Raw genomic sequence first — 27,480 nt, forward strand, 5'->3', positions numbered from 1 at the left:
TGTCTGCTTCTTATGGACCAGTTCAACTGGTTCATGGGCTTGTCTCTGGTCGCAGGCGAATGTTTCAGCGCCGGCGCCAACCTGCGTTCCGAGGCAGACGGTTTTGAATCTAACCGTTGGACCCATGCCAAGCCAGGAGCAGGCAGTGCCGAGGATGTCTGCTTTAGAATTTGCTTTGGTGCCAGCCAAATCAGGGTGTGGTGTCCGAAGTTGACAGTCGATGCGGACCACGGCCCGAAGGCAGTGGCAGCACATAAGTCTGCTTCTGTGGGTCCAGAGTAGCTGAATACCCTTTGTGTGGGACGGGAAGTGTATTCACGACCTGTTGAGCCGGTGGGAGGTCTTCGATCTCTAGGTCAGAGCCGTAACTCTTTAGGTGAGAAAGTCTCCTTGTCAGCGGCCAAAGGCTTGGGCTGATCTCCCTCGAGGTCCTGGGTGCTGAAGAGGTCTTGATTATCTTTGCCGCTCGTGTGCGACATCTTGAGTCGACTGGCACGGCAGTCTGGAAGGGTCTTCTTTAATCGAAAGGACCGGCATGTGACGCAAGAAGTCTCATCATGCTCGGGTGAGAGGCACAGATTACAGATCTGGTTGAGGGCATCCCAGGGTACCTTGCACAACACTGAGGGCAATATCGAAAGGGTGTCCATTGCATCACAGGCGAGGCATGGTGACAGCGGACCAAATGAAGCAAAAAAAAAAAAGGCCCCAGCGGGCAAGACCACCATCGCGGGACAGAGTTGACCGGCGTACTGTCCTGGGCGGTTTTTGGAAATGTTGACCAGATATGAGAGAGGGGAAGTGTGATCGAAGACAATACAGATGGAGAGAGAGGAACCGTGAGGACCGAAAAGATCACCGCAACAGCGTGTATCCGGAGCAAGGAAGGACACGTCTGAACCAGATGGTGGAAAAAAAAACCAATAGGGCTGGAGACCTTGAGCATTGCAAGCAAGAGGTGGAGACAGTACCTCGTGACTAGAGTTGAATTCTTCGAAGAAAAACAACTTGCACACATCTGAACCCAACACTAGATGGCAGGAGTAAGTACAGAATGTGCAACTACCGCCACAGATGCCTCGCTGATTTAGTTTAGTAATTTCTTCTTTTTATCCATCCTTTCTTCATCACAAATTCCTCATCTTTTAAAAGACACCTACAGCAGCAAAAGATCTCATGTGGCATCACAAACAATCTGGGTGGGAATATGTGCGTTAATCCTTTAATAATAGGTATACCAAGAAGTGGTTTAAACAAGGGCGGTTGGTCCGGTAAACTTATACAGCCCATAAGGGCAGCCAACCCCTTAATGCTTCCAACTGCAAGTCCTTGCTGAGCCAAAGACAGTTAAACAATTGGATCCAACAGCTTGGCTTTTAATAGGTCTGTGTAACTAAAAATTTGTTAAAAAATATAAAACTGTTAAATAACATTCACATAAACATTATATATTTTACATTATGTATGCCACTTTTACTTATTAAAAATATATAAAGCATATTTATAAAAAAAAATCTGCAGTTCAAAAATAAAACAAATTGCTAAATTAAAAATCAAAATACATTGTAGTATATTTAATTAAGAATAAACCTTCTAAATTAACTGAAATAAAGTAAACATTACAGGGACATAATACTTTAGAAATAGAATTTGAAAAACCTTTGAAATTTACTGAAAAAAACAAAGGTTACAGGGACGTTATACTTAGGGAAAAAAATGGAAAAAAAATACATAGCAATTCATTGAAAAAAAAAGTTTACAGGGATGTTATAGTTAAGCCCAGATTTCACATGTAATGTAATGTAATGTGATGTAAAAAGGTGCTTATATAGCGCTACGTTCACCAGGTAGGTTTCTTGGCGCTTCGGGGGGCAGGGCTCTAACTGTAAGGAATGGTTAGTTAGAATATGCTTGTGAAAAGAGCCAGGTTTTCAACTGCTTCCTGAACTGGAGGTGATTATTTGTTGTCCGTATTGGCAAGGGGATTTTGTTCCACTCTTGAGTGGCAAGGGTGGAAAATCGCAACCCTCCGTGTTTGACCTGCTTAAACTTAGGGATGGTCAGTAGATGTTGACTAGAAGAACGAAGAGTGCGGGACGGGGTATAATTCCTGATCTTATTAGAGATAAACCTGGGACGATGAACGATGTGAACGATGCAGTCCAGCTTAAAGGCACTGCGTTGGCGCACCGGGAGCCAATGCAGTTGTGTCAGCATTGGTTTCACATGCTGGCGCACAGGAAGCTGAAGAATAAGTCTGGCCGCATGATTCTGAATCAGCATAAAGGGAGTTGGCATAATCCAGTTGGTTGGATAAAAACTTGGCTAAACCAGGAGCTCACTTTAAATCACACTATTTTAAAAGATTGCTTAGCCCTGGACAGAGCCCTTAATATCCCATGGGTAAGATACGTCAAAACGCAGCTAATTTTAGCCGGACGTCCGGAACTCTTTTCATTTCCTGACGCGATAACCCATGAAGACCTTAAATCAGTCAAAAATACTCTGATGAATGTATATGCCCTAGAGAGGGAAGCTATAGAGCTTAAAAAAACCATGGTAAGGAAACACTGTATGTTGTCTTCTGTTCCAGGAATGGAACCATATCTAATCCTGGTAACCAATTCTTATCATCGTTTTCTTTTAACAAGATTTCGCTTTGATTTAATTCATTTTATACTGGGCAACTTTAGAACCTGGAATAGACCTGAAGATGCTGAACCATGTGTGTGACCACTTTTCTACACAGGATACGATGCACTTTATCATGTTTTGCGGACATTATATTGAAATTAGAAAAAGATACCTGCTCCCGATCTTACGTAACCAGGGTTTTATTCAGGTAAAACCAGCCCTGTTGTTTTTGCAACTCCTCCCAAATGTAAAAGTAGCTTTTTCTGTTGCTAGCTTCTTAGTTGCAGGTGCACGTTTAAACAAGCACCGAACAAGCTATAGGCACTTTACCTCTGAATAATGAATTTTCTTCCTATTTTATCTATTTGTATGTGTCGCGCTTTAACAATGCCCCTTTCTCTTATCTTTTAACATTTTTTTAAATATTTCTTGTATGTTTTATCGTGACTTTAGTGTTTTTTAAATTATGATTGTCTGTTCTAACTTTGTAACAATTTGTGCTCTGATGAAATGGTGATATGTTATTCTGCTCGTTCTTTTATGATTTTTAATAATCGAATAAAGATATTTGACTGACTGACTGACAGTCGAGAAATGATGAGTGCCATGACGACCAGAGTTATTGCTTCTCTTGAGAGGAATCTTATTATTTTCTTTATTTTCAGTAGAAGGAAAAAACAAGTCGACACTACGGAGCTGATCTGAGGATTCATCGATAAGTCGTTGCTTATCATTATCCCCAGACATTTTACTTTAAGTGCTGGGACTGCTGGGACAGGTGGGGAGCCCAAAGTTGTTGGCCAAAAATTGGGGTTCCAAACATTAAGGGTAACTCCTGTCAAGATGAGCTCCGTTTTATCAGGGTTCAACTTGGGCTGATTTGCGCTCATCCAGTTGCTGATGTATGTCTTCAAATTGACCTCTGAAGAGCTGGTGGGTTGTATGTTGAAGATTAATTGGAGGTCGTCTGCATAGTTGAAGACCAAGACTTCCATTTCCTTCAGTGCGAGGATCAGGGGCTGCAGATATAGATTAAACAAAAGAGGAGATAATGAGGAGCCCTGTGGGACTCCACATTGAAGTTTTCCTTTTTCTGAACAGAAGTTGCCCAAGCGGACTGATTGATGTCTGTCTGTCAGAAAGGACTGGATCCAATTTAATGCCTGGCCTCCAACCCCTGCACTGCGGACACGGTCGATCAAGATGTTGTGATCGACCGTGTCAAATGCAGCTGACAGATCAAGGAGTATCAATGCCTGGGGGGAGTTCTGATCTGCGCCAGCTCATAATTTATCCAAGACTGTCAAAATGACTGCCTCTGTTGAGTGAGCTGGTCGAAAACTTGCCTGGTGGGGATCGAGGTGGAGTGACTCCTCTATGAACGAGCTCAAGCAGCCAGCCACATGGGCCTAAAAAATCTTGCTCAAGTACGGTTAAAGGGAAATCGGGCGGTTATTGCTCATAACTTGAGGATCAGCGCCAGGTTTCTTTAGTATGGAAAGTATCTCCGCGTCTTTGAAAGATTCGGCTGCCACTACTGATAGAGGTGTTAAGAAGAGAGCGAGGAGGGTCAGGGCAGGTGCGGAAAGCTTCGCGCAGGATGTGTGGAGGGCCACTGTCGAGGTGGGATCCCGACTTGACTTTATCTATCAGATTGAAGAAGATTTCCGTGGTGATGTGAGGGAAATGGCTTAATACTTCCGGTTTTTGCCTTGCGGCAGATGACGCCATAGAGATGTTATTCACTGGGATGCTAGCCTTTATTGTGGTTATTTTATCGAAGAAATAGTGGTTTAGTGAGTCGCAGAGAGATTGTGAATGTGCTGATTGCGCAGAGACTCTCTCGGGGCCTGTCAGTTCGTCCACGATAGAGAAGATCTCTTTTGTTTTATTGGCAGATTTTGGGATTTTTAACGAAAAATACTCAGTTTTACAAGAGCGAATGGCGAACTTATACTCTTTAAGGAGGGACAGATAAATTAATTTAAGTTCAGGTGAATAGTTCCTTCTCCATTTTTGCTCAGCTTGTCTGAGTCCTAGTTTGAGCTTTTTTAGGCTGGGAGAAAACCATCTTTGGGCATCATGAGCTCTTTTAATTTTAAATGTTTTTCAGGGGAGCTACTTTATCGCTGGCCAGCTTTAACCAAGTTGTGAGATTCCTGGTTTGAGTGGAAAGAGAGCCAGCGAAGGTAGAGGGAGCTCTATCTACTAAGGTGGAATGGAATGACTCAATAAATGCTCTGCTCCAATTCCTTGCTTTCATGTTACCAGGCTTTAGCATAATAGGAGCGGGAATGTCAAGGATCTTAAAGGTTATCAGACAGTGGTCAGACCAGGTGCAAGGGGAGATTGCCAACTGTGAGATGGTCAAATTTTGTGTCCACACTTGGTCAAGGCAATGACCCTTGATATGTGTGGCGACTTGTACATGCTGCGTGCAATTTAGGCTGGCGAGGAGTTCCGTAAATTCTCGGGAAGAAGTGCATTCATTTTTGTCCTCAGGCCAGTAATTAAAGTCCCGTATTATTAGGACTCTTGAGTGATTAATCACCAGCTGCGCAATCATGTCGCCAAATTCATGAGGAAATGAGGGCATATGTTGGGGAGGTCGGTACATTATCACACATGCCAAGGAAGTTTGGGACGATTCAAGTTTAATTATAAGGCTTTCATTATAAGGAATCTGTCTGGTTGTGAGCGAGGTGAATTGATGTTTCTGGTTAATGATAGCCGCAACACCCCCACCCTTTTTTCCAGTTGCTCTGTCTTCATGGATTATATAATAAGAGTCCGGAATGGCTGCCAAGATGTCATGGTTTGAGTCGGTGGACAACCACGTTTCTGCCAAGAATAGAATGTCAGGCCTGTGTATGTCTATCAGAGAAAAAATCACTAGCTGATGCTTCCCAAGGGACCGTGTATTTAAATAGTAGACTTCCAGACCACTAGATTGTTTCGTGCAAAGGTTAGGCTCTATTTCCGCCCCTGAGTTAAAGTGGGCTAATTCAACGCTCTGAGGTGGGAGATACAGTCATTCACACAGCCACTCATTCACCCATACAGCTGCTCACACACCCACAAAGCCTCTTAACAGAGCCACTAACTCACCCATACCACCACTCACATTCTCACTCAGACATTCACACTACCACTTACATACAGATTCACAAACCCATACAAGCACTCATGTCCATCCACTCACCCATACAGTCTCACGGACATTAACTCTACAATACAGCCACTCACACACCCATAAAGCCACTCAGTCACCCTTACAGCCACTCAGTCACCCTTACAGCCATTCACACATCAACCCCCCGACCCATAAAGGCACTCACAGAGCCACTCACTCACCCAAACAGCCACTTAAACACCCATTTACTCACCAATATAGCCACTAGCATAGCCCCTCACTCACTCATATAGCTACTCTCACATTCACTAATTCACCCATACAGCTACTCACACAACCACCTATTCACCCATACAGTCACTCACACACCCTTTCAGCCACTTGCAGACCCACTCACACAGCAACTCATGTTATAAATAGTACACTCAGTAGTACACAAAGTATACTCATAACTTTTGCAGTACTTTAGTATATATTTCACACTCAAACTTTTAGAGAACACTCACAATCACTGGATGATGTAATCAGTAATGTCACTGACCATCAGCTTAGTTCAAGGATTCTAGTGCCAAAACGCCTTGGCATTTGCTAGCTTTATAAACAGCTTACTTACCATGTCATAAGCAGTGCATTGCAAGGGTGTAAGTTATAGTTAGCTCAGGTAACTATTACTGCTAAAGGTTTTGTACATGTGAAATTGTAGTCTAACTATAACATCCCTGTTTTTCTCAGTAATATATATATATATATATATATATATCTCCACAAAACATTTGTTTGTTTGGTCTCAAAACAACACGCTGTAGCCCATGTTCATTCTCTTCAAATGAAGTTTATTTCGGCACAATCACCACCGAAATATGGCGATTGTGCCGAAATTAACTTAATTTGAAGAGAATGAACATGGGCTACAGCGTGTTGTTTTGAGACCACACAAACAACTGTTTTGTGGATTAAGTGGGGTTGGCGAACCCCGCTGTGGCCCGCCGTAGCTTAAGGAGGGGTTGGTTGTATTTCGCCGAACGAGTAAAAGTGTATATATATATATATATATATATATATATATATATATGATTTTTGAGTGACAATCACAACTCTTGTTTAACACCCTAGTATGTATGATTATGTTTGATTGGGGATAACATACCTACTGTTGTGTATCTGCATTCCATGACCAATAGCACCAATGTATGAGCCTGTAATATCTGTAGGTTTCCTGTCTATGGTCCGATGGTGTGAGATTTTTTTTAATTTTCTACCTCGCCACTGCCCAGAAGATTGCTAATCCCAAAATATGGCACATTTGCCTTAGACCCCAAGGGCATGGGACAGGATGGGAGAAACGATGGACATCAAATGTAGATGGAAAGAACAATGATAGGCCTTGCAGAATAGCATTCTCCGAATTACTAGTATCACCGTGGACGTTTTAGACATTTTTAGTGACACTGGCCTGTAAAATTCATCATTTGTCCCACCCTCTTGAGGTAGATGAACCCCCTACACCCTTGGGGAGTGTCAGCTTTGTTTGGCATGCTATTAGGTTGTTAGAATATTTAACAAGTTCCCCTTCAGAACTTGTGTTTTGAAGGGTCTGTAGAAAAGTACTTCTCTAAAAACCAACTGCCAATGTTTATCACCCTGGCAGATTGACATAGGGCCTGTTATTGAGTTTTGTGCTCTGACATTCAGCACTGTACTGGACAGCTACATGCTGGAGATGGAGTAGTTTCTGTCCTGTAGCTCCAGTTCTGTAGTAGGGGTATCTCTGTTATAGTCATAATCTAGTGAATAGTCCCGCCCATGTGCGTGGACCCCGGAGCAATCAAAAATAATCTCTTACAGTGTCAAAAAATGCAGAAATGCATAGACACTTAAGAGAGAATTTAAAGACAGATAATGCAGCCAAAAAGGCTACACTGTCCAGTACTTCAACTAGAAATTCCACCATAAAATCCACAAAACAGCAAAGCCTGTACAGATTTCCCTTTGTTTAACAGCAAAGTCCCTCAGGAATGATAGAGAGAAGAACCTGGACAGACAAGCCCCATAGGCTGCCATTATGTGGCTTAATTAGGATACTGTGCCTTTAAGGAACCTTCCAGAACCTTCTCCCAGTATCCCAGAATGCATAGCAGGTCCAACTTAGCCTCAGTTCCTTTTGAGGGCGTAAAAAACGCCAGACCTGTAGCATTATGAACATGAATAACTCTCCACCGGGGAGGCGGGAGGGCGCTTATGACTATAACAGAGATACCCCTACTACAGAACTGGAGCTACAGGACAGAAACTACTCCTTCTGTAGTAGGGGATCTCTGTGTATAGTCATAATCTAGTGAATAGAATGGCAAGCCCATCCCCACACCAAGCGGCGGTGGAGAATAAAATAACGCCACTACTGTGCGAACAGATTCCGCAGCGAAGCCTGCCCAACCTGAGCGTCTGCCCTGGCATCAGTGTCCAGGCAGTAATGCTTAGCAAAGGTATGGACCGACTTCCAAGTGGCCGCCTTGCAGATCTCTGCAATGGGAACATTACGGAGCATAGCTGTCGTAGCAGCTTTGCCCCTGGTGGAATGAGCCTTAGGTTTACCCCCTAAGGTCTTATTAGCTTTGTAGTAACACAACTGTATGCAGGACACAATCCACCTCGAGATGGACTGTTTAGAGGTAGCAAGACCTGTCCTGACTGAGCCATAATTGATGAACAATTGGTCTGACCTACGAATATCTTTAGTCTTATCAAGATAAAACTTCAGCACCCTCCGCACATCCAGGGAATGCAAAGACCTTTCCGCTGGAGATGAAGGGTTCTGAAAGAACGTAGGCAAAGTGATAGTCTGGTTGATATGAAAATCAGAAACAACCTTGGGAAGAAACTTAGGGTGAGTACGCATAACAACCTTAGCATTATGAAACACAGTATAAGGTTCTTGGCAACACAATGCCTGAATCTCACTCACCCTGCGGGCCGATGTAATGGCCACTAGGAACGCCGCCTTCCAGGACAGGTGCTGCAATGAAGCCTTATGAATGGGTTCAAAAGGCTCCTTCATCAATCTGGACAGCACCACATTCAGGTCCCATGAAGGCGAAGGAAGCCTGACAGGAGGGAACACTTTCTTCAAGCCTTCCAAAAAATCTTTGATCACAGGGATCTGGAAAAAGGAAGTCTGTGAAGGGCCTTTCCTGTAGGCAGTCAAAGCAGCCAGATGAACCTTAATGGAATGAACATTAAGGCCCGACTGCGCCAGATGTAGCAGATATGGAAGGATGACATCTTCCTTGCATGCCGTAGGGTCATAGTTCTTAGACCTACACCAGATGCAAAACCTCTTCCACTTGTAAGCATAAGAAGTCCTAGTGGAAGGTCGCTTAGCCTCCTTCAGTATGTCCATACAATCCTCTGGGAGATTCAGATGGCCATATTGCACTATTTCAGGAGCCATGCCGCCAAACTCAAAGACGAGAGGCTGGGGTGCACCATCCGCCCCCCGAACTTCGTGAGAAGGTCCGGCCTGCACGGCAGCTTCATGTGAGGAAGGAGAGATCGGTGAAGCAGGTCCGTGAACCACCACTGTCTGGGCCATTCCGGGGCAATCAGAATCATCCTGGCCCTGGATTGGGACAGCTTGATGAGAACCGCCGGAATCAGGGGAATTGGTGGAAAAGCGTACAGAAAGCTGTTCGACCAGTTGATCCATAACGCGTTCCCCAGCGTCCCCGGCTGGTAGTACCTGGAGGCGAAGCCTTGGCATTTGCTGTTTTCGGCGGTGGCGAACAGATCTACGTCTGGAGTTCCCCACCTTGCGAAGACTTCTCCCAGTACTTCGTCGTTTATGACCCATTCGTGGTTTTCCTGAATGAGTCTGCTCAGTTCGTCTGCCTGAACATTCTGCACACCTGGCAGATGGGTGGCCGTTATCGACAGTCCTCGAGCCAGAAGCCAGTGCCAGATCGCCTGCGCCTCCTGCGACAGAGTGCGCGATCTCGAGCCCCCCTGCTTGTTGAGGTAATACATCGTTGTCGTGTTGTCCGTCTGAACAAGCAGAGAGTTGGTCCGAAAGGACGGATGAAAGGCCTTCAGGGCCAAGTGAACAGTTCGCAGTTCCAGGAAATTGATGTGGTACGTGGACTCCGCCGGGGACCACGTCCCTTGAATTTGTAGGTCTTCGGAGTGCGCTCCCCAGCCTTGGAGAGACGCATCCGTCACGATGGTCTGTGTGGGAATGTCCTTGTGGAAGGGAACCCCTCTGAGGAGATTCTCCTTCGAGCACCACCACTTCAGAGCCTGAAGAGCATGTAGAGACAGTCGTATCTTGTCGTCCCAAGATCCTCTCCTCTGGTCCCACTGATCTTCCAAGCACTCCTGCAGCGGTCTCATGTGCAGCCGCGCATGTGGTGTCAGGAAGATGCAAGAGGCCATCGACCCCAGTAGAGAAGACACCGTCCTCACAGTCGTAGACGGAGTGTTCATGAGAGCCTGAGCCTTCCGAACGAGTGATAAACGTCGCTCTTCCGAAGGAGACACGCTTGCTGACAGCGTATTGATGGAGGCTCCCAAGTACTGGATGCACTGGACCGGAATCGGGACCGACTTGGACATGTTGATGTGCAACCCCAGCTTGTTCAAGAGAACGCACGTCTTCTGGAAGTGTGCTTGAGCTTCCGAGAAGGAGGAGGCCTTGATCAACCAATCGTCCAGGTACGGGTAGACAAACACCTTGTTCTTCCGCAGGTGTGCTGCTACCACTGCCATACATTTCGAGAACGTCCTGGGTGCAGACTTCAGCCCGAAGGGTAGCACCGTGTACTGATAGTGATTGGTGCCGACTTGAAAACGCAGAAACTTCCTGTGTTTGCATGCAATGGGCACGTGGAAGTATGCGTCCTGTAGATCTATGGCACACATCCAATCCCCTCGTTGCAGCTGAGGGTAGATCTGATGCAACGACAGCATGCAAAACTTTTCTCTGCGAATCCACTTGTTTGCCTGTCGCAAATCCAGAATGGGCCTGAACTCGTTTTTGTCCTTCTTGCGGACAAGAAAGAACCGAGAGTAAAGACCTCTTCCTCTTTGAGACAGAGGTACGTCTTCGATCGCCCTTTTCCTTAGCAGAATGTCCGCCTCCGCCTGAAGCTCGCGCAGTTGATACTGCGAGCTGACGGGAGGAATCGATGGAGGAGGGCTGGTGAAACGTAGACTGTATCCATTGCAAACAATATTCAGCACCCACTTGTCCTGAGTAATCTTTCTCCACTCTGCCAGAAAAAATTGAACGCTTCCCCCCACCGGAGCGGGTAACGGACGAGGGGGAAGTAACCGCTCAGGGTCGAGACCCGGCCAGGCCCTTGGTCGCGGTAGAGGACTGTTGTCTACCTCTACCCCCTTGGCGTTTCTGGAAGGGACGCCTGTACTGCTGCTGCTGCTGCTGCTGTTGATGTTGTCCAGCAGACTGTCCCCTTCCACGACCCTGCGACCCAAACCGACGTTGGAACTGTCGGAAGGGTTTCTTCTCCTTGGGCTTCTCCAAGCCCACCGCCGTCAGGGTCTCCGCCTCGGCCTTCATCCTGGCCATCTCGTCATCAGCGTGTTTTCCGAAGAGGGTATCTCCGGAAAACGGGAGATTCGCCACGCGTTGCTGTGCTTCCGGTTTCAGTGACGTCAACCTGAGCCAAGCATGGCGTCTCTGGTGAATTCCGTGGCAGTATCCGTGCGCTGACAGCAAGGAGATGTCCGCTGCGGCGCCAATGGCCTGGTTAGAGACCAGCATCCCCTCCTGGACGATCTCCATGAAGTCCTCCTTGCGGTCTCGAGGGACAAGGTCCGCAAACTGCTCCATCGAGTCCCATAATGCCCGGTCGTAACGCCCCAGCAACGCCGAGTCACTGGCGGCCTTCATCGAAGAGGCGGACGTCCCACACACCTTACGACCAGCAGAGTCGATCCAGCGGCTCTCCTTGTCCGGAGGCACCGTGGACGCAGGGGAGGTGGCATGAAGCTTTCTGGCAGCTGTCACGATCACGGAATCCGGTACCGGGTCCTTCCTCAAGAAGGCTGGGTCCGAGTCGGGAGCCCTGTACTTTTTTAGGATCCTGGAAGGCGCAGACTTCACCACTGCCGGCGTCAGGAACAGCTGTTCAGCGGGCTCAAGAAGCCCTGGCACCAGAGGTAACAGAGGGCGAGACAAGTGCCTTTTGTGTAATGTCTCAAAAATCACAGAAGTAGAAGCTGTTGGCGCTTCAACCTTGATTCCCAACTTCGCCGCTCCACGCAGGAGAACTTCCTGAAACGTGCCGATATCGTCTATAGGAGACACCCTAGTCTCCGGCGAATCAGACAACGTTGGCGAGTAGGAACGGGTCCCAGAGTCAGAACGCGACCTGGACCGACGTCTCTTATGGTGATGCCTGGATCTCGAGGAAGATCCACGTCCACTCCTCGATCTGTCCCGTCTCCCCGAGCGAGACCTCGACCTCTTGGGTCTCGGACGTTCCTTCGGCCTCCCAGGGTCAGGAGTCCTAGGCTTCTTAGGAGTCTTCTTCGGTGGCGTCGGAAACTTGGGTATCGACACCGCCCTCGGTGGGACCGGGGGTGGGGGAGTGACCGGACGCGGGGTCTGCGGAGCCGGCATCGGAGGTGGGGTCGGGGCCTTCGGAGGCGGACCCTTCGGCAAAGTAGGCCGCGAAGGAGGTGCAGAGGGCTTCATCGGAGTATCCACCCCGGAATGCGCCGTTCCCGGCGAGCCACCATCCCGTCCGGAGCGTGGGGAGCCCCCCACAGTCCTGGGCCTGTCCTTAGGGCCTCCAGACGCCGAAGAACGGTGCCCAGACGCCGACCGATGGTCCCTCGACGTCGAGCGGCCCTTCGGCGTCGACCTTTTCTCACTTCTCGACGTCGAACCGTGTCTGCGTCTCGACGTCGACCCCGACCAGATGGACGAACCCCGAAACCTCGACGACGGGCGATGGTGCCTCGACGGCGACCTCGACCTCTTCGCCTGCCTCGACGTCGACCTCTTGGATCGTCTCGACGTCGACCCTTTGGATCGTCTCGACGTCGACCTCTCGGACCTTCTCGACGTCGATCTCCTTGAGCGTCTCGACGTCGGTCTTTTCGAATGCTTCGACGTCGACCTCTTCGGCGCCGGAGACTCCTTCCGTCTCGACGGCGGCCTCGACGACGAGGATCCCCTCGACGACGATGTCCTCGACGGCGAATGGCGATGTCGCCTCGACGGCGAGCGCCGACGCCGGGCCCTCCGATGTCGACCACTCAACGCCGACACCGACGACGAGGAGATCGACACCGGCTTCGACGGCGGCCGGAACACGTTCCTCGACGTCGACGGGCGACGTTTTCTCGACCCAGAGCCCTGGGGAGACCTGGAACTGGCCGTTGACCGTCCCCTCGACGTCGTGGTCAGTGCAACTGACCCAGACGGAGATCTTGGGCGAGGGCTGGTCTTCCTGCCCCTGGGGAGCCCCCCAGAGGCCTCAGCATGGGTAGAAGGAGCCCCTCCTGACCCACCTCGTGCCTTCAACCTTCTCTCTTCAAGTCCCTGAAGCCTGATCTTCTTCCTCTCCTTCAGGGTCCTTCCAGAGAAGCCTCTGCAGATCACACAGTCCTCAGGAATGTGGGAAGAGGGAAGGCAGAGAATACAGACCTCATGGGGGTCTGACTTGGCCTTCTTCCTTGAGCACTCAGGGCATTTGTCGAATAATGCAGGCATTATGGACAAAAAAGAGTGCAGAGACACAGAAAGAAAGTCACCAAAGTACTTTTAAAGCACCAAAAATCGAAATTAGTGTAAAACACTAACAAAACCCTTGAAAAGGGAGAGCTCAATGCTCCAGGGTCCTGCTTGCAGGAGCCGGAAAAAAGAACTGAGGCTAAGTTGGACCTGCTATGCATTCTGGGATACTGGGAGAAGGTTCTGGAAGGTTCCTTAAAGGCACAGTATCCTAATTAAGCCACATAATGGCAGCCTATGGGGCTTGTCTGTCCAGGTTCTTCTCTCTATCATTCCTGAGGGACTTTGCTGTTAAACAAAGGGAAATCTGTACAGGCTTTGCTGTTTTGTGGATTTTATGGTGGAATTTCTAGTTGAAGTACTGGACAGTGTAGCCTTTTTGGCTGCATTATCTGTCTTTAAATTCTCTCTTAAGTGTCTATGCATTTCTGCATTTTTTGACACTGTAAGAGATTATTTTTGATTGCTCCGGGGTCCACGCACATGGGCGGGACTATTCACTAGATTATGACTATACACAGAGATCCCCTACTACAGAATTAGGCCCACCTCTCTAACAGAGTATTTTGTATTAGCACTCAGAACAATAGAAGCTGTGCATGTGTTCTTTCAACGTTTGAGTCTAGATCATTCATACGCAAGTGATGCTGCACTTTCAGACCCTTATGTGATAAGGAAACATGCTAGTGTAGTACGAATAACCAGATGTGTAAGATGCTCCTGCATCTTACATTAAATTGAATAATGCTCTGTTAATAAATGTCTCTAAATACTCTGATCTCTACAGTTCAAATTCTTGATAACTGTGATAGCAAATAATCCTTACAGTTATATACTTTAAAGCTAATGTAATATCTTCATACACTGTGTAACACCATCTGACAAAGAACAGTATCCTTCTCACCTGCAAGGGTAAGTAGGTGCTGTAATACATACCTTCATGCATGCTGTTTTGCAAATGGTTGACAATAGCTGCTAAAATAGTTGAGAGGCTCATCACCTGTGAACACTGAGCCAGGCCCAAGGAGAACAGCTCATTCCAGCAGGCACGAACAAGACTTGTATTGCAATCTTGACTGCAAAGGAACAGAATAATACTAAAGTCATTTCACAGGCTTGGCCTCTATGTACTTAATAAAAGAATGACTATGAAGACATACCAGAAACGTATTCTGTTGCGGACAAGTTGCTTAAGGTTGATAAGAGCACTTAGCAACCAACATTATTGTATTCTGAGACAAGTCAATCATTTCTTGTGTCAATGTCTTGAGGTGCCCCTTTACAAGTTGCTTGGCTGGTGGATGTGCTGTGAGTTCTGAGCGTGAGTATTCTTTATGTGTTAGTAGAAGGACAGTGGCCTATGCTTCTTAGACGGTGTCTCACCCGCAGCTAGTTTACTTACATTTGTAACCTTAAGTTAAGAGTAGCTTATGCAAAGAGGACAATAAAAAGGCTCAGTAAGTGTGGGCTCCATCGCTACTTGCAATCTTTGAAGCAACATTACTAAGATGCTGTGGTACAGTACAGCTAAAAGAAAACTAGATATATTGTATTCAACTTTCTCGAAGTTGACATAATCGAGACAGTTTATCATCAGCAACTTCCTATATTTCAGAAAGGCAGCACTTTAAAAACAAAAATGTGAATTTTACACAAATATGAATGTTACTTTAAAAAAATTTTTTTTAAGTAACATTTATAGACCTAGCGTGGACAACTACGTGCCTGGAACACCACAATTTCTGCATCCTTACGTCGGTCTAACTCGGTCTGCCATTTTCCTAACGTTGAGGGAGGGGGGTCCCCATACAGAGCTGAGCGATAGTGCTTTTAGCAATCGGTAGGGCCAGGAAGAGCAAGTGCTGCTTTTACCGATTCTCCTCAATCCCATCAGTGCTATGTAATTGGAACAATTTGGGGTCATACGGGAGATCCCAGGACAATACTTCACCCAAGCAAGACGAGAGCCTATGCTAGAAGGACTGAATAGCCGTGCAATCCCAGACCCTATGTAAAAATGACTCTTCTCTCCCGCAACGTAAGCACTGAGGAGATTGAATGGCCAAAAAAAACTATAAAGTAGGAGGAGGGTCTCTGGGAATGTTTATAGACCTAGCGTGGACTTATTCCCCAATCTAATATTGTATACAAACAACAATATCCATGGGTCTCACTCATTCAGATGTACACAGATGCCTACAAATAGCCTAGAGAAACAGCAAACTAGGCAGGCCCAAGGAAAATAATTTCAAAAGGACGGATTCCCATCACTCACCATTGGTGACATGCTTCATCATCTGGGTCTCCTCCTAGTGACACACTAGTGTCACTAAGGGCTACAACCCATTCAAAAGGAAAGGGGAGCTTGCGGATGTTTTACTGTTTTTCAGTTGTATATGATCCTACAGATGTGAGCAAACAGTTTGTGTAGGGATGGAGAGTGCAGTGCAAGCTAAAGAGTGCTGGTGAGTTCAAATTTGGCAATGAGGGAAAAGGAACTTTAATAGGAATCTTTCAATGCACAAGCTTAAAAACTGCGCAAATACATTTTTCAACAAATTACTGCCTAGGAGTGGAAACTTAGGGTAGACATGTTTCAGCCAACAGATGGACACAATAGTAACAGGCTTTCTTCAGGACCACACATGCTGCTACTGCAATAGTGACAACTAAACACTACGGTGTGAAAAGAAAAGAAAAATAGAAAAGAGGTTAGTACCAAATACAACCTCGTCACCTGTTTTCAGGGATATTCAGATTCTCTGCGCAAGACGGTTCACTGTGGATATCAGTTTTGCAACAGAATTAGACCTCACCTGGCACCAGCTCAGGAAAAAGGAGGCACCGCTCTGTCCGTCGGTACCTCTGGCAGTTCAATGAACCGTATGGGGAGGTTCAGCATTTGTGGTCCTGAAGAAAGCCTGGGACTATTGTGTCCATCTTTAGCTTGCACTGCACTCTCCATCCCTACACGAACTGTTTGCTCACATCTGTAGGATCATATACAACTAAAAAACAGTGAAACATCCGCAAGCTCCCCTTTCCTTTTGAATGGGTTGTAGCCCTTAGTGACACTAGTGTGTCACTAGGAGGAGACCCAGATGATGAAGCATGTCACCAAGGGTGAGTGATGGGAATCCGTCCTTTTGAAATTATTTTCCTAGGGCCTGCCTAGTGGCGGACAGTTTGCGGTTTCTCTAGGCTATTTGTAGGCTTCTATGTACGTCTGAATGAGTGAGGCCCGTGGATATTGTAGTTTGTATACGAGACTGAATAACCCCCATCTTCCAAAGACGAAGTCTAGTATAGTACACGGGGTGTATGTATTTAAATTGGATGAGGCGGTATCGACAAGACACAGCCGCCCGAGGGCTAGCTACGGCCTCGGCCCAATCATCGTCGGTTAAGTCAGGAATGTCTGCCTGCCACACCCCTCTGGTCTTATGTAGTGTCGTTTTGGCATGTGTCGTCAAAGTCTGGTATATTTTTCGAGTTTTATGAGACTCTAGGTCCCCCATGAGAAGGCGGCCCTCGAGGGGATGGAATTCTGGAAGGGTGTCCAGGGTGAGGATCTGGGGCGTAAGAGCATGGCGAAGTTGAAGATACCTATAAAATTGGGTTTTATATAGTTGAAGTTCCGCCTGCAACTGTTGAAAGGATTCTAACGTGGTGCCTTTCATAATGTCTCAAAGAGTGGAGATACCTATGAGGTCCCATTTACAAAATCCCGGTGACGCTGCTACCTAGCGCAAATGGGTAAAATGCCATAGGGGAGACGCCTGGGTCAGGCACCCACGCCACCCCATCTGTCCCACTATATACCTCCAGAGCCTAATCACTGTTCTGCTTGCATGGGGGAGGAAGTTGAGTTTTTGGGTACTATATAAGAGCCGAATGAGGGAAGCACCCTCCAACGTTGCATGTTCTAATGCGAACGCTGGATCTGCAGGCGTACTGTACCACCATTCATTAATAATAAATGAGAAGCCGTGTAATAAGCGTACACATCCGCTGCTGCGATTCCACAGCAATACATTGATTGTGCACAAGTTTGGAGCGCTACACAAACAGCCCCTCTGTTCCAGAGGAAATTATTATGTATAGCGTTTATCTGTGCAAACCATGCCCACCGTATGTGATATGGGAAATTCTGCAGTCGGTATAATATTCTGGATTAAGGAAACCATTTTTATAGATTGCTGCCCGCCCATATAGCAAGAGGGGAAGTGACGACCATATAGTTGTCTCATCCCAGAGTCCAGCTAGAAGTGGATTTACGTTATGTGTCCATGAGATCTGTGGACATGGAGACATAAAAATACCTAAATATTTAAAGCCCTCCAACGCATGCTTCAACTGGGCGGCCCATGTACCTCTGCCCTGATTGCCACATACCTGTAACATGGATGAGAGTGCTTCTGTCTCATTTGTGCGTAAACTGATATCCATCCCCCGGAAAGTGGGTTTTAAGGCTTCCCAGAGGGTTGTCCTGGATGAGGCGGAGGTTGCGTTTATATCTAGGTATTCCCAAATCGTCATGGCTAGTGTCTCTTGATACTCGGAATCCCGAAGATGCCATGGCGACATTCGCCACCGAAAGGGAGGCTTGCGGTAATGTAAATGGAATTTACCAGGAACCGGGGAGTGGTCTGACAGTCCCCTGGGGAGGTGAGAGACCTGCAAGAATCTGTGGATGTACCTATGTGGTGTAAATGGATAGTGTAGCCGGGATAAGGAACCATGAACAGCGGACACATAGGTGTAACATGCCTCTGCAGGGTGATATTCCTGTCACATGTCGGACCATCCCAAAGTCCTGGCTAAATGGAATATTTTGGAGGCCTCTGTTGGGGTTCCAGGACCAAGCCCACACTTTCTGTCCAATAATGACATAACGTCGTTCCAGTCATCCCCCCCCCAAAAAAAAAGGGTCAGGCCATTTGGAAGCTCACCCCATAGTAATGTTTTGCACAAACATTTTTGTCCATTTTTGGTCTCCACCTCCGAAGCAGGCTTTGTCAGCTTGTTAATCTATTTGTCTGTGACCGGATATCAGAGAGAATTCCTAATCCTAGTTCTCCAACAGGGTATTCTCACTGAATCTATTAACATTCCAGCCAGCTTCAACAGGACAAAAAAGAAAGTTACTTGTGAGTCTTTCACTGCTTTACCTTCAAATACAAACTGCTTGACTGACCCTGCAGTGCATGATGAAAGGGAGTAGCTTTAGGTGTTCCTAAAAGAACAATGTCAGTTTTTATAATGCTTCACAGGCCAAGTTAGAGAATTCCTTTTCCTTTCTGTGTCAGTTTTGAAATGATAAAAACAGTGGTCTTTTAGTCTAATGTTCTTTATAACTGACTTAGCTAATAGGCTGCATTTTTTAAACCTAAAAAGATAGAAACCTGCAGTATTAATTACGGCATCAGGGGGGGGGGGGCATGATGAAGAAATAAAGTCATTGCTATTACAATTGCATATGGACTTGCTTATGGAGGAGTGCAATTTAAGCAGTTAGTCAGAGCGACACAAAGCAGTGAGTTATCCTGGCTAAATAATGTAGTTTATTTTAAAATCTAACTTACCCAAGAGCTTGAAATGCAGGGATGGATCTCGCCCAATGCATGGAGAGGAAAAGCAATCGGGAGGCCGACTCACAGATATAATGCACATTCAAGTATTCCGGCATTGGACTAGGCATTGTAAGCTGTGGACAACATAAGTCAATATATAAACATTGGTTCACCTACATTAGATTGACAAATAGAGCATTAGAATTATGTTTATGCAATCAATCTCAGCAGTAGAAGTTAGTGAAATTGGTATAAGGTCTAGAATGTGTGGACCTAACTTTCGTTACGTAAACTGTTAAGAGTAGAAACATCTGGAACTTCCTTCATTGATCAACTAAGAAAACTACACATCATTTATTGCTCACAGAGGTGTGTGTTCCAATAAATGCAATTTCCCTAACAAAGCCACAATGCATGCACTCTTTTCAACCCCATGATTTAGTGATCCTGCTTACTCACCAGGGTTTATAAAAGATCCGATTACTGTTATGCCATTTCTATGTCCGTTTACACTGCCTATTTATGTCCTGCCCCTCTTTACTACACTGGGAAATGTACATTGGCCCCTCCTTGTATAGCAGTTGTACTAGAGCACATTTTGGTTTCTATAATGTGATGAATTGCTAGATTAGCATCACAGCCAATATCTAACCATTGACAATCGATCTTAAAATACTACAAACTGTAGCAAACCATTCTAAAACCTACATATTGTTTTTCTTTGTAGGACACAAAGCCAACACCTCATCCATACTATACATTCAACAGACACTCCACAGATCCTATACATCTTGGAGTATGCATGCAGGGACATCGCCAACCTTGAATACAGGACACCCTGATGAACAGCAGGTAAGTGTTCCACATGGTACACACATGAACAACAGTTGTATACAAGATATACACAGCATACTGCATGCAGAGCTTAGATACATAGCTTACGCACAACCCAGAGAGCGTATGAATGCACCGTTCAGAGCTAACAGATGATACTTTACGGGGTGTAAACTCAATGAAAAGTTGCTTTGATGCAAAAAAGACTCACAAGTAAAGGTTTCTGGCTAAGATTCACAAGCTGAAATTATGGTTTACAGCAGAAGATCTAAGAACACATGTCCATTCTCCTTTTTAAAGTATTCCGATCCCTATCCCTCTAACAATTCCAACCTATACTGTGACAATACTCACAACCACAGGATCTTAATTCCATAATCCCAAAAATTGGGGAGGCTGGTACCACTGTTTGGGATCCTGGCAGGATGCCATTGCCAATGGCTATTCGGCGTGGACTTTCTCCAGGAAGAGCAGGATCAGAACTGATTTCCACAAGGTCTGTCGCCGTCTACTTTGGCAAAGTGAGTATAAGATGATGGGTTAATATGCTTTCCAGTTCAGCTTCAAGTCTTTTAGACTGTTTGCAAGCAGTCCTCTCATCACCTTTTGCGTGATAGCTGTCCTACAGATATGCACCTGGGGGAGGTTTTCAAGGAAGACCTCTATTTGTACTGATTGAGCCACTCAACGGCTTGGTAGCGAATGACTTACATGAGCTCATCTTGTGATTACTTTGTTACAGAGCCCAAAGAGCCTGTATTGATTGTAATTCTTTTTTGTTCATGAGCAAACCCAGAGTCGAGAGGGGTCCATAAAACCGGCTGTTTATCTGTTATTGTTAAAAAGCGGGCAGCTTCAAGCCTGCTTCTTGACATCAACTTGAAGGCCTCTCCTCATCCCTCTCTTCTCCGCAAATTCCAAGTACACAGCTCTGTCCCAAAAGAGCTTTCTGTTGTCACGTCTCTTTAACCCCTTCGATGCTTATGACGGAACGGTTCCGTCATGAGCGTCGGTTGAGCTGTGCTCATGACGGAACTGTTCCGTCATGACTCCGCCCGCGCAAGGCGGAGTCAGCATGGGCGGGGAATTCGCGCCGCACGCATGCGGTTAAAGAACACTACTTCACAATGCAGCTCATCCATAAGCCAGCTACCATTCTTGCTACTTGTTGAATCTAAGCCCACCGTTAAACCTGTACAGTGCTCTGCAGCCTTTTCGGCTAGGTTTGTGCTATACAAATATCACATAGATTCATTTGTCATTTCAATAGCAGCAGCACTGTTTCACAGGTGGCCTATTTAATACCAACGTATTTGTGAAACTATGTTAAGCCTCACCTCCTACATCCCATGCCTACAATTTGCACATGCGCTGACATCAATGGGGGCACGGAGGCAGTGTCTCAAAGGGGGCTCACAAAACACTACACACACTGGCAGGGTTAAAGGGCATGCAGTACTGGTGATGGCTATCTAACTTAATCAGCACCACAAGTGAACAGTGTTTGCCAGTCTCATGCTGCACAGTCTGGCAACTGACTCTATACCTCTTTCAGGGAGACAGTGGAAATTTTGATGTCAATTTTGAAAAGAGCGCTTGATTTAATTCTAGCATTCTGGGGTAATCAAACTTTTCATTAATTATAAAAGTAACATTAACATTGACGCAATGAAGTCTGATGGTGGCAAGTTATATTCTCTAGTGAAATGAAGTACACTGGATAGAGATAAATAAGGAAGAAAAAGTGCTCCGAGGTTTTACTGCCCCTTCCACAGCTCCAGGTTAACTGTCCACACGACTCAAAACCCTTCCAGTGTTCCAGAACCTAAAACACTACCATGCTCACAATGCTCGAGACCACCCGTTATACAATTAACACACTTATTTCCACTTTAAACAAATAAAATGCATGCATTGATAAATAGATATTAAGAAAATACATACTAGTTCACCTAAAAAAATTACAAATATCATAGAAAAAACTGCAGGTAAAACACACACATATATGTGTGTAACAAAATTACAATTAAAAAAAATAAATAAATATGAAAATTCATGTTCTGACATAGTTACGAAGATAATTGGGTTTTTTGCAGAACTTTTTTGGCTTAACCCTTTGACATTAAAGTTCCTCCTCATAAAGAACTATAATAATTTTCATAGGATGAACTACTAAATTGTTTTGTGATTTTCTTAAAGCTTTCGGAATTAATGTCAGACATCATAGTCGGCCTCCTGTTCTTTTAAAAGAACTACTGTATTAAGGTTCCAAATTCGGTCGTCCTCAGTTTTGATGGCATTCCTGAACAGTTTAACAACTTTTCTTGGTGCAGTATATTTTTGACCCAGTTTAAGCTATGACTGGAGTCTCAGTTTTTACCCAGTCAAGGATTGAATTCTAGTTTCCGTTTAACCATCTTCTCATGGTCTTTAATTCTCCATATGGCCTCTACAGAGACATTCATCTAACCTTTATTTCAATCCATCCATTGTGGCACTAATTTAGAATTGGGTTTTCTTCCTCCGAAAAGTTCTAACGGTGACTTCCCTGTTGTCATGTGAGGGGAAAGACAATAGGAAAACCAACAATCCTATAGCTCTTTTTTCTAATCCAGACAACTTTTGTTAACTAACTGATACCCCTCTTTTAGTGTCCTATTGAATCTTTGTACCATTGCATTGGATGATGGATGGTATAAAGCTAAATTCCTGTTTCGCACAATATAACAACAAGTTATCCACAAATTCTCTGCAGAAAAGTGTCACTCTATTGTCTGTCGGTATACTGGCCAGTACCCCTTCTCTTCTGAAAAGTTCTTCCAAAAACAAATCACTGCCCTCTGGTTGTATCAGGCACACACGCGGTTGGAAAGAAAGTTATGCTTTCATGGTCACCTCCACTTTTTGCTGGGGTCATTATGTTTTACTGGCTAGTCTGACTGGGATCCTGCTAATCAGGACCCCAGTCTCTATGCTTCTTCCCTAAAATGGACATTGTGAGTACTTAGGTACACTTTAGAGTGGTTAATGGTGTACCCTTGTAAGTCCCTAGTATATGGTACTAAGGTACGCAGGGCATGGGTACCCCAGGTGCCTCCCATTGACTGAAGCATGTAATATGCCACCCATGAGGGACCACTAAAACTTTGACTACAGGCCTGCCATTTCAGCCTGTGTAAGCTGGTGCTAGAACCCATTACGACCGATGTTTCCTTATATCTGCAGTCACTACATTTCAAATCTATAAGCCACCCCTAAGTCAGGCCTTTCAATCCTGAAGGCAGGGTGCTCGGTTCCAAGTGTGAGGGTGCCCCAGCATGAGAAGGGCACCCCTACAACCTTCAGAGTCCATTCTCTCGGTTGTAAGTGCATCAGCCATTAAGATACATAGAAGGGCCATGCATCATTACGCAATGGCTATCTCTAAGCTGATACCAAACATGACAGGGTTCGTTACAGCCAAACATGTTTGATTCAATGCACCGTAAAGCTCTTATGGGAGGCCCTCAGTGCTCCCAGTACCAGTCTTCTAGACCCGGACAGCAAACTATAGCTGCTCCTGACCAAAGACACGATTCTGCCCTCTTGCTGCTGAGCCAAGCTCGAGCAGGGGAAGGAAGGGCAATATGTTTCCTGTCACAAGGATGTGTGACCACCTCCCAGACAGGCCTTAGTATATTGGGACAGGGCGGGGCAATTGCCATCGCCAATAGACTACTTTGAAGGGCACATCTGGTGCCCTCCTGGCAAACTCCAGTTGAAACCAGTTCAAGGAGCCGTTGGCTCCCGCTCTAGCACAAAACTGGACAAAGGACATGGGAGTATCCTCCCCATTGTCCAGCCCCTCCTCTGGGAGGGACCCCTGAATCATCCCAACCCTTTCCTTAGAGTACTTAAGGGTTTGCCTTTGGGTGGGTCCCTCGATTTGTCTTGGGACAAGATTAAGATCCGAAACCACTTCAACTTCGACCATCTGGGCACTTTGGACTTCGCTTTGGGAACCAAGACTGCACCTGGGAGGACTCCTGCTGCTCCTGGTCTCGTTGTCCGGTCTTCTGCAATGTCTGTGCTCCATACAGGTTCTTCACAAGGCCTGTGGACATCCAAGACACCCGAAGGAATCTCCCTTGGAGTGAAGGAGTCACTCCCCTGCATCTGCAGGCAATCCAACACAGCTGACCTGTCTGCTGATCCTGGGCTCCCACAGACTCCGAAAGGCTCAGTAACACAGGTGGTGGTTCTGCAACTCCCTCAAGGCCTGCACAGTCTATGGCCAGTATCCCTCACCAGAACCGCTGAAACAGAACCCCTGTACATTGCGTCGACTTACCGAAGCCAAGGCTTGTAGACTCTCTCCTCCAGAGATCTTTGGGCTCCAAGAAGCTACAGCCTCAAGCATATCCTACAGCCCAAGATATTCACCTGCACCACTTCCTTTGCACTGTGGGCCTTCATCCTTTGCTGAGCTGCTCAAGGTCCTCTTGCGACTCTTCCTCCTGCCGGCGGGTCCTCTAGAGGGACTTCTTTGGCTCCAGTGGGCTCCCCTGCTTGCTCGAGACCTGTTCTGACTTACCTGCTCGTGGTGAGTGACTTGGATCTTGCTGGTCCCAACACTGCACCTTTTCTACGACTAAATGGTTGCCACTGCCGAGGCTTGTTGGTGCCCCTGCCGGACACGGACTCCTTGGCTCTTGACATCCGATGTGGGTTTTGACCCCCCCCTAGAGGCCACTGTGTATTTGTGCTACTTACGTGTACGATTTCCAAAGTATTTGTCTGTATTGTTTTTATATCTCCGGGTAAGAGATATTGCAATGTGTTAGGGGGTGTTTATAATACATATTTTTATAGCTATTCTGTGTGGTTCTTTTTCAGTTAACCTATACCATAAGATTAAGTACTGATAAAACAAGCTGCTTTACACTTCTTCTGGACTAAGACTGAAGGCTGATCTCCACAGCTACCACTTAGAGAGCTTTCTAAGATGGTCTAAGACCAATAAAAATACCAAAACGGCTGTCTGGATTAGTGCAGGGTGCTACACTTATAAAAGTGGGCACCATATTCTAAGCCAACCTCCTACACACACCACTTCAGGCCATCCTGAAAAGAAATTGGCTTCAACAAACACATAGGGTGGACCCACCAAATCAAGAGCTATTTCCTGCTATGGTCCCCTAAGTTCTCTGTAAACCATGGGCATACATCTCATATTATGTATCATGTCACTTTTACACTCATGACATTCACAAATCTTCCCCTTAGTCTCAAGATCTAAACCCAGCCACCAGAAACCTGATCTAATCCTTGCTTTAGTTTTGATCACACCCAGATGTCCCTTATGAGCCATATCAATTATCCTGATTCTCATGCCTACAGGAACTAAAAGAAGATTGCCTCTGAAAACCAACCCATCATGAACAGAGAGTTTGTATCTCAGCATCTAAAACGGACAGGTTTTTCACAGTTTTTTTGTGTGCAATCCATTCAAAGTTTAAGGAATATTAGACATCTAAGTCTCATCCTTCTTCACCTCAGATCTCTACTTCTCTTCACCAAAGGCACCATCCGTCACAACACACTTTCATCAGACCATAAGGTATCATCCAAACTGTCACAATCAGCATTTTGATCTGGAACTAACCTGGTTAGGCAGTCCGCAGTACAATTCTGAACTCCTGGAACAAATTTAACAGAAAACATGTACTTCTGTAGTTCCACAACCCATTTACATATTCTGGCTGAAACACTATCCAGCCCTTTTTTCATGAAAATCTCCCTTGAGGGTTTAATGGTCTGTTCCTACAATGAAAGTTTGGGCATGTTGGACATACTGAAATTTCTTGATCGCCTAGCAAACTGAACATGCTTCTTTTACAATAACGGAGCGATTTTGTTCAGATCCTCTCAGTGCATGTGACGCACATGCAATGGTATGCTCCTCACCTTCATCATAGCGCACCTGAACTGCACCCAACCCTTTAGTTAACCTGTGTGATTGGAAGGCTCTGAGGTTAGGAGCATTACATAACTCATATTTAATTCCATCAAATTCTTTCTGACAATCACCATTCAAGTTAAACTTTTGTGCCCTTCCAGCAAAAAGCTTGCATTTCCTTTGTTTTACTGGAAAGATTGCTTACGAATTTGCTATAATACTCAACCATACCCAAGACCGAGAAGGACACTGCTTCAGCCTTGTTCTCTGGTTGACATAGCTTACATATCGTGTCAGCTAATTTGGAATTTGGTTTAACCCTCTGAGGTGCGATAGTGTGTCCCAAATAAGAATGGTCATTCTTCCCAAACAAGCACTCATCAACATCCAATGTCAGGCCAACATCTTTTAACCTTTCCAGCACACCAAAAACTCTATTATGTTCCTCTCAATTGCTCCCATACATGAGCACGTCATCTTGAAAGCACTGCACTCCTGCCGCCTTGCTGAGTACTGAAACCATTAATCTCTGGAACACAGAAGCTGCTGATACAAGCCCAAACGACAACCTTAAAGAATTGAAATCACCCCTGGGATTTATATAAGATGTAAGATCCTGCGAGTCAGGATGCAGCCTGATCTGATGATATGCAGATGCGAGATTAAGAGTAGGAAAAAAATATTGCACCAAATATGGTAGATATCATTTAAAAAATGTTTAGTAGACGGAATTTATCCACCACCTCCTTGTTCAACCACCTCAAATTTACACATAAATTAATAGAACCTGAAGGTTTCTTTGCAATCACTATGGGTGCTAACCATTCTATAGCCTCTGCCAGAGCTAAAATACCTTGCTCCATAGTTAAAGGAATTTTCCTGAATTATGCAGAGACTAAGTTTTATGTAATTAAGGTAATCCTGGACACATCTTAGCTTACTTGAAAATACCTTCAGGAATTCACTTGCAAATTCAGCACATCCTTTTACAATTTGTCCAAGTTCAACTTGAGGCTGCACATTTGGATCAAGAAAAAGCACAAATCTTTTTGATGAGAGTCTCTCCAGGATATTATCGCCCCTAAAAAACCCACATACAATTTAGCAGGAATTATATGACCTTTACACTCCACAGTGCTCATAAAACAACCTAGCATCTTAATTTCTTGCCCTCTATAACCCCTCGCTTGATTTCCATGCATCAGAGACTTGTGCCAGGGAAGGCATTTTCTAAAATTGCATCATCATTAATCGTAAGCCTTGAGCAGGAGTCAAACAGCATTAACCTCCACATTACCCAGCATAACTTTGTCAGCTGAGTCAGGTGCCTTAGCATTTAATTTTTCCTCTTTCAAGTGTTGAATACTACCTCCTCCCAAACCTCTTTTACTCCACAGCTCTTATTTATATTTTCAATGGGTTTCCCAGACTTATCAGAGCAGAAGAAACTGGACTTATAAGAACGGCAACACATCATGGAATGACCCTTAACACCACACTGATGACGCACAGCTTTTAATGCAGGATATTCACTGCTATTGGCCACATGACCCATTTGTCTACATCTGCAGTATTTCCCTTTGAATCCTCCAACAGGTTGAATAATAGATATTGC

The 27,480-nt window shown here is 45.6% G+C and overlaps 1 protein-coding gene across 4 annotated transcripts in view; it reads right to left on the reverse strand.

Moving 5' to 3' along the window:
• Positions 1-27,480, reverse strand: part of NR2C2 (nuclear receptor subfamily 2 group C member 2) — a 268,072-nt gene that overhangs the window by 51,027 nt on the left and 189,565 nt on the right. For all 4 annotated transcript variants that reach the window (XR_013601140.1, XR_013601141.1, XM_078661704.1 and 1 more), the window contains exons 10-11: positions 19,106-19,227; positions 14,457-14,596 (exon numbers count right to left, since the gene is read on the reverse strand). Coding sequence is in view for 2 of the 4 variants with exons in the window: in XM_078661704.1 (XP_078517830.1) it covers positions 14,457-14,596; positions 19,106-19,227 (262 nt within the window). In the remaining 2 variants the exon portion in view is untranslated. The remainder of the gene's footprint in view (positions 1-14,456; positions 14,597-19,105; positions 19,228-27,480) is intronic.

Source organism: Lissotriton helveticus, chromosome 9, assembly GCF_964261635.1.
Source record: "Lissotriton helveticus chromosome 9, aLisHel1.1, whole genome shotgun sequence".
In the NCBI taxonomy this organism is placed as follows: Eukaryota; Metazoa; Chordata; class Amphibia; order Caudata; family Salamandridae; genus Lissotriton; species Lissotriton helveticus.